The sequence below is a fragment of the Hipposideros armiger genome, unplaced genomic scaffold, assembly GCF_001890085.2.
Source record: "Hipposideros armiger isolate ML-2016 unplaced genomic scaffold, ASM189008v1 scaffold_612, whole genome shotgun sequence".
NCBI classification, from domain to species: Eukaryota; Metazoa; Chordata; class Mammalia; order Chiroptera; family Hipposideridae; genus Hipposideros; species Hipposideros armiger.
In genome coordinates this window covers 704,342-711,498 of record NW_017731962.1, presented here as the reverse complement: position 1 = coordinate 711,498, position 7,157 = coordinate 704,342, and the positions used below count along the sequence as shown (strand labels likewise).

Genomic DNA, 7,157 nt, shown 5'->3' with positions numbered 1-7,157 from the left:
CTCACAGCAGCCCAGCTCCAGGTTGAGCTGTTGTTCAGCATCTTAGCTGTGGAGGGCAGTGTCACTGGCCCTCATATGTGGGATCCGAACCGGGGCCTTCTGGCATCCCAAGCGAGTTCTTAACCATCGCGCCACTCGGCCGGCCCAAAATGTCTTCCTTTTAATATTTCTCTTACCTTCGGGTAAAGAAAGAAGACATTGGGGGCCAGATCAGGTGAGTAGGGAGGGTGTTCCAATACAGTTATTTGTTTCCTGGCTAAAAACTCCTTCACAGACAGTGCCGTGTGAGCTGGTGCATTGTCGTGATGCAAGTAGCCATGAATTGGTGAAAAGTTCAGGTCATCTAACTTTTAATGCAGCCTTTTCAGCACTTCCAAGTAGTAAACTTGGTTCACTGGTTGTCCAGTTGGTACAAATTCATAATGAACAACCCCTCTGATGTCAAAAAAAGGTCAGCAACATCGTCACAACTGGTTCCTGAACTTGTCAGCCTCGTATATTTCAGAGTCCATTTCAGTTCAGGGGTAGAATTAGGAATATCTAAGAAGCCAGCTCTGAAAAGTATCGCGAATAATCCTAATTATACGAGATGTTTTGGTGAAATATTTGAGTGTCAGATTTTACTTCTTTTGGATATAATATTAAAAAAAAAACATGTGAAGGTGGAATTGTCTCTTGATGACTAGAACTAGATGGACCAGCCCAGAGCCTGTCAGGGAGTGAGGCCGCCTGGAGTGTGTGGCCTGAGCATGTGGACGTGACTGGACGTGAGCATGTGGCCGGGAGCCGATGTTCCCCTGTGCAGATGGCACTGCTGCCCCGGCTCTGGGCCCTGAGCTTGCGCACTCTGTTCCGACCCCTGCAGTCTACCCGGACGGCCGAGTGTGCATCTCCATCCTCCATGCGCCGGGCGACGACCCCATGGGCTACGAGAGCAGCGCCGAGCGGTGGAGCCCCGTGCAGAGCGTGGAGAAGATCCTCCTGTCGGTGGTGAGCATGCTGGCAGGTGAGCGTGCCGGCAGGAGCGCAGCGGCCGCCCCAGGCCCGCCCCCGCGGAGACCAGGCGCGTGCTGGCTGCGCCTCCTCGCTCAGACTCGTGTGATGAGCCTGTGCGTGTGCCTTTTCATGTCATGTTCATGGTACTCACTTTTCCAGCGCAACCATGCTCCTCACGATTGTGATTTTTAAAGATGGTCTCTTGTATGTGTCACGTTGTTGACAACCAGTTGCCATGCTCTGATCTGTGGGCACTTCCTTCGTTCCATAGGCATGTATCGGGGGACCTACTGTATCGCAGGCACTGCATGCTGGGGGTGTAAAGCCCAGTGCAACAGAGACCCCAGTGTTGAGACCCCACTTCCTAAGGGCCCGTTGCAGGCCACTCTGATAAATCCTGTGGTCACAATATACTTGGGGGCTCTCAGGCCAGTTCCCGAGCTGGGACTGTCTGGGATGAGTTTAGGACACTAGGACTTATGAGGCAGGGGAGAGAAAGGTGGCTGACTCTGCTGGGGGCACTGCCAGGACCTCTTCTGACTGGATCCGGCCCTCACGGGGTGTCAGATGATGCGAGCTGAGCCTTAGGAAGATCCTTCCTGCAGCAGGGACGGCCCGGGTCCCGGAAGACACAGGCTGTAGCCCTCAGGCTCTCTGGGGTGCGGTGACACCCGCCCCTGTGTCTGACCTGAGTGCCTGAGCAGACGGACTCTGTGCTTGGGGAGGGGAGAGCGGGCAGTGAGTGTCCACACTCGCGGGCCTGTCAGGTAGCTGCTCAGCTGAGGGCGTGTCATGGAAGTGAGGTCATCGGTGGGAAGGACAGCAGGTGACGGCAGGACAGGGATAATGGAGAAAGGGCACTGGTAGGAGAGGTCCTCGGGAGCATAGGGGGTGTGGTCTAGAAACCCCTGAAGGAATGGAGGCGTGTGGGAAGGAGAGGGTTGCTGGTGCTGTGGGAGGCCCCAGGAGGCTGGCCTCTGGGTCTGGGCCGTGAGGTCCTCAGCTGACCGCTTAGGTTTCGGTCACGTCCAGGAGGAAGGAGCGTGACGTCAAGGGTGTCAGTGCGTGCACGTGTTTGAAGGTGGAGACACGTGCTGTCCCTTCTCACGCTGAGCGGACGGAACCCGCGACGTGCTGGGAGACGGCAGAGAGGCGTGCCGTGGCTGTCTGCGCCCTCAGCTGTAAACTCCACCTGTATGAACACTTCGGTTGTGCATTCTTTTTCAAGGTTTTAATGTATTCACACCCGAGGTACATGTGCCCCGCTCTGAGTTGCTTTCCAGCACCATCACCGCCCTGGTGCTGCTCTGGGAGGCCCCTCAGGCACTGGGGTTCCTGTCAGGGGTCCCCTAAGTGCCACGTCCTCCTAGAGGCCTGCGAAACCCCTGGTCATTCTTCTCCCTGCGGGCCCTTTCTACCCTTTGTAGCATTGAGTTTGAAGCGAGGTCGTTGGGGGTGTCCATGGTCTGTCTGTGGGCCCAGCAGGTGGTGCCCCTGAGGGCCCAGGTCACTGAGTCCGCTGCATAGCCAGGGTCCAGCACGAGGCCTCGCATGGAGGGCCCAGTGAGGAAGGTTTGTAGAGTAACTAGAAAGGGGGTCATATTGGTCGGAGGGACAGACGCTGTGGCAGGGAAGCACACTGGGGTAGGTGGGGTGGCCTGGGGCCGCGCAGGGCTCGGGCCAGCATGCTGCCTGTCAGCCTCGCTGCAACCTTCTCTGCTCTAGTCTAGTCCCTTCTTGGCGTTCTGACCACTTGCGTGGTGGTTACCACATGCACCTCTGTAACTGCCGGTTCTCCACCCCCCTTCCCGGCAACCCCTGCCCCTGTGTGTCTCCTGACCCCTCCTAGAGCCTCTGCGGGTCCCAGCTGGCCCATGGACTAGCTAGCCTGGGCTCAGGTGTTCATGCGGGGCCATGTGTGCCTGGCCATGTTCTCTGGGAGTCGCTGGGAGGGGAGCTGTACTGACCAGGGCTCAGGGAGACGAGGCGGTGTGCACAGAGGCCCCAGAGGGGACTAAGCGGGTGGCTGGGGGTCTGGCTCGCTCCCCAGGGTTGTCCTAGCGTGCCAGAGCAAGATGACGCATGTGGGCATTCACACTCGGGAGGTGGGGTCATGAAAGTGGACCTTGCCCACTGACCTCACGCTGCTTCTCAGGTGAGAAGGCTGTCGTTTGTTTCTTAAAGGATGGACTTCCTCCCCCAGTGTTTCAGTCGTCAGCACCTCTTGTTTCTGGGATGCATCTCTGGAAAGACCCACCGGCGTTCCTACATGAGATGAAGATCTTGCCAGTTCAGCCCTTACTCAGTCCCTTTCAAGTGGACAATATCTGCCTTCTCTTTCAGAGCCCAATGACGAAAGTGGAGCCAATGTGGACGCTTCCAAGATGTGGCGAGATGACCGGGAGCAGTTTTACAAGATTGCCAAGCAGATCGTGCAGAAGTCTCTGGGGCTCTGAGGCCTCGCCCATGCGTGCGTGCCCACACAGCACCATGCGTGTCCAGTGTTCCTCCCTGCGACACTTGGTGACAGTGACACTGTGCTGGTACCAAAAAGGCAAGCTTGCAGAACCGCGCATCGGTCTTCTTCCCACCGTTCCCACCCTGACAGGCTTCTCTTCTGAAATTGTGATTGATGTAGGTAATGTCAGCTGGGCGCAGCGGCCAGGTGGACTGTCAGAGCTGTCACCACTACCTCTCCCAGCTGCAGCGCCCGTGCACCCCACACTTAGGGGCTCCCCAGCCTCCCCAGGGACTAGAACCAGTAATGCTCCTTCGGAAGATGCAGGGCCGGGAGCCCAGGCAGAGGGCGGGCCATCTTAGGGGATCCCTCTGGTCCCGGTGCCCCCCGAGGACGTAACTTTGGTCCACTACTTCATACTTTACAAGCAGATGTTTTCCTTACAGCCTAGTTACGTCTTTTCCATTTGTTGTGTATTACAAACTGTCACACTTAGAACTGCTTTCAGGAAATAAATACATTTTAAAAATATGGATTGATGAAAAATGGGGTACATAGAGAAGACGTTTACTGCTCATAAAGACCAACGTATTTCCAGCTCATTTGTCAAAGATTAATTTGTGTCTTAGTTACTAGTGCGGGAACACGAGAAGGAAAGCTTTAGTCGAAGTTTCTGCTGGACGCACAAGAGTTGGCCTTCCTCAGACTCCCAGTGGAGCACTAGGTTTTTGTACATTGTGGTCGCAGCAGGAACTCTAACTATCCTGACGAAGCTGTTCTTCGCACCTTGGAGTTGGAAAGGAGCCCACCGTCAGCGCAGAGCTCAGAGCGTGCCTTACCCTGAACTTAACCGGCGCTCGCGGAAGTGTGGCAGCGGGCTGGTCACGGTGGGCCCAGCGCGCCATGGCTGGTGGTTATCCCGTGGTCTGGGCCTTCTGCTATGTGGGCGGCTTGGCAGCACACACCCGGGCTCCACTACGAGCAATAACACATCTGTTGCACGCAGAATCACACACCTGGCCTGTTTCAGACAGGTTACATTTAAATAGGAATTTCTATTTTTGAAACATGGGACGGTCTACAAGACATACAGTAGGTTTTCCTGTTCTTTCCTTCCCTTACATGGTATGTCCAGGGGACGGCATCTGCTTTCCTGCGAGCGCACACTGAACACCCTGGGTCGACTGGTCCTGGGTGAAGGGCTGTGCATCGGGCCTCTGTGGACACCAGGGTCTGTCCTGCTCAGAAGGGCGTTGTTCAGGCTTTGGGGCTCAGTGCAGGGCTTGCATTTGGAAGACAAGGGGAAGGAGGCACTGCCCCTAAGTAGTATTTGCAGGCGCCTCTGCAGGAAGCAGAGCCCTCTCCACAGAGGAAACGTGTGGGGTGTTGTGGGCGTTGCAGCCACATGAGCAGGTGGCCACGGGACTTCTGGGAAATCTGGAGAAGGGAGAGGGGAAGTCTCTTTGCAAAACAAAGTTTTTTTATTCATTTGTATTTATTAAATGGAAAAAAAGAGAATCCCATGGTTAAAAATAAAGTTATATATTTTCCCCCATCCGGCACTGTAGTTTTCTTTGTCACATTTAAAAAAAAACTTTATTGGGGAACAATGTGGTTTTTTGGGGGAACAGTGTGTTTGTTTCTGGGACCCATCAGCTTCAAGTCAAGTTGTTGTCCTTCTGTCTTAGTTGTGGAGGGCACAGCTCAGCTCCAAGTCCAGTCGCCGTTTTCATCCCAGGTGGGAGCTGAACCGGCAACCTTGTTGTTAAGAGCACATGCTCTAACCAGCGGAGTTGTCCGGCCGCCCACTGGCTGCTCAGCTCCAGTCGTCTTCAATCAAGTTGCGGAGGGCGCAGCTCACTGGCCCATGTGGGAATTGAACCGGCAACCCTGTTGCTCAGAGCTCGTGCTCTAACAAACTGAGCCACCCGGCCGCCCCTCTTTGTCACATTTTTATACAGCCGTAGGGAGACCAAGACCAGGTTGCCCACACTGGAACGAAACACGCCAGAGGCCCTGCAGTGGAGCTGCCCTCCCCCGGGCAGTGCACAGGGCACCAGGACCCTGCGATTCTGAAGACTCGTGTGAGCGTTTCACGTACTTCCCTTCCCTCCATTCTCCGTGTCTCCTGGAAGCCTCGGGGTTCCTCGTCGGGATCCGTGGCAGCCGTCAGGAGTGGGACCTGGGGCGGAGGAGGTGTCTGTGTTCGCTGGCCTCTGTCTGTGAGCAGGAAGCTGAGGTCACTCCCGTGGGCTCTCCTGTGGCCTTGGGGCCGGTCACCGCTGCGCCTGCCTCTGGAGCGCCGTAACGTGGGAGTAAGTGAAGAGGCACCGATGGCGGTGTCACCAGCCAGCGGTGCTGGTTGGTGGCTGTCACAGCCTCTTGTCCCCTGCGGTCCGACATGGGCCCCAGGCTTCCGCAGAGCCGGGGCTGGCTCTCCTCTCCAGACCTGGGACCGGGCTCTGCCTTCCATCTGCTGTGCGCCCCCCGGTGCGCATCCTGCCTCCTGTGGAGGGGCTTTCTGTCTTAGGATTAATGTCAGACCTCTAGCGGGTGTCGGATGTCGCATTGGGCCCCCGAGACCATCCCAGGTTCGGTGATTGGCCAGACTCCGCCGTGACAGGGCAGTGAGAAGGTAAGTGCACAGCCAGCACAGGACAGGCGTGGGGAGAAGTCAGGGACACCAGGCACAGCCACTCGTGCAGCCCAGGCCACGTTCACCTGACCTCTCGGGCAGTGCAGCTCAGCTCTTGCTGCTGGCCCCGGGCGACACGCTAACCTTGGTCCCTGTCACCAGCCCACCCCTAGGGCTGGTCCTAGCTCCCCCTGGGTTTCTCGAGAGCGCCACTGTCCGCTCTGCTGTCAGCACTCAGGAAGGTGTGCTCTGCCCCCAGGCCTGGCCACTTCCTCGCCCTTCGGCTCCTGCTCCTTTCCTCCGAGGGTGGGTCCCTGTTCCAGCTGCCCTCACCAGCCTGGTGACCTGGTCATTCCTACCGCCTCTCCCTGGGTTTCCTCCTCTGAATGAGGGGATCACAGTGCCCCCCGCCCTCGTGGGCTGCAGGAGGCCAGGGTCAACAGTGCACTTGGCAGAGGAAAGTATGTCTGGCAGCCGCCGTTGTGAGCTGTCTCACCGTTCCAAGGACACAGACATATCAGGAGTGTCCTCACTCCTTCTTTGACTAAATTTATCATGTCACGTGAAGCTAGGACAGTAGTAGCAAAAGGAACTGGTGTCTAAAATACACAGAATATAGGATGTGTCAATTTCCCAGAGCAGGGGCGGGAGGTGGGGGGGAGTGCTGCTCTGTCGTCGTCATGTGACACGGGAGGCAGGGACTGGCACTGAGGGACCCCTCAGAGCCAACGTCCTGGTGCAGCCCCCAGGCCAGCTAGTTCTGCCGGCCCCGCCGAGGATGTGTGTGTCCTGGAACCCTGTACTGGCTCCAAAATGGGTGCCTGTCTGCCGTTCCCGGGTGGTGGCTTCAGCACTTCCCTCCCCCGGGGCCCCGAGGACTCTGGGTGGGGTCCTTCTTCTTGGAGTGCAGAGCAGAGCCAGCAGGTCCACTGCCCCACTGGGCCAGGCCGAGGCGGCAGGGCGGAGGCTGGGGGGGGGCACGGGGTGCCTGGAAGGGTGGGCTGTGAGCTGGTGTGCTGAGGACGGGGCAGATGGGGCGGGGCAGGACCTGCGGGAGACTGGAGCTGC

General features: G+C 57.3%; 1 protein-coding gene across 2 annotated transcripts in view; it reads left to right on the top strand.

Annotated features, from left to right (window-relative positions):
* The window catches only part of UBE2G2 (ubiquitin conjugating enzyme E2 G2), a 50,327-nt gene extending 46,342 nt beyond the window's left edge, over positions 1-3,985 (top strand). For both annotated transcript variants that reach the window (XM_019625021.1, XM_019625022.1), the window contains 2 exons: positions 866-1,006; positions 3,340-3,985. In XM_019625021.1, the coding sequence (XP_019480566.1) occupies positions 866-1,006; positions 3,340-3,452 (254 nt within the window). In that variant the 3' untranslated portion in view covers positions 3,453-3,985. The remainder of the gene's footprint in view (positions 1-865; positions 1,007-3,339) is intronic.
* The last annotated feature ends 3,172 nt before the right edge of the window (positions 3,986-7,157 follow it).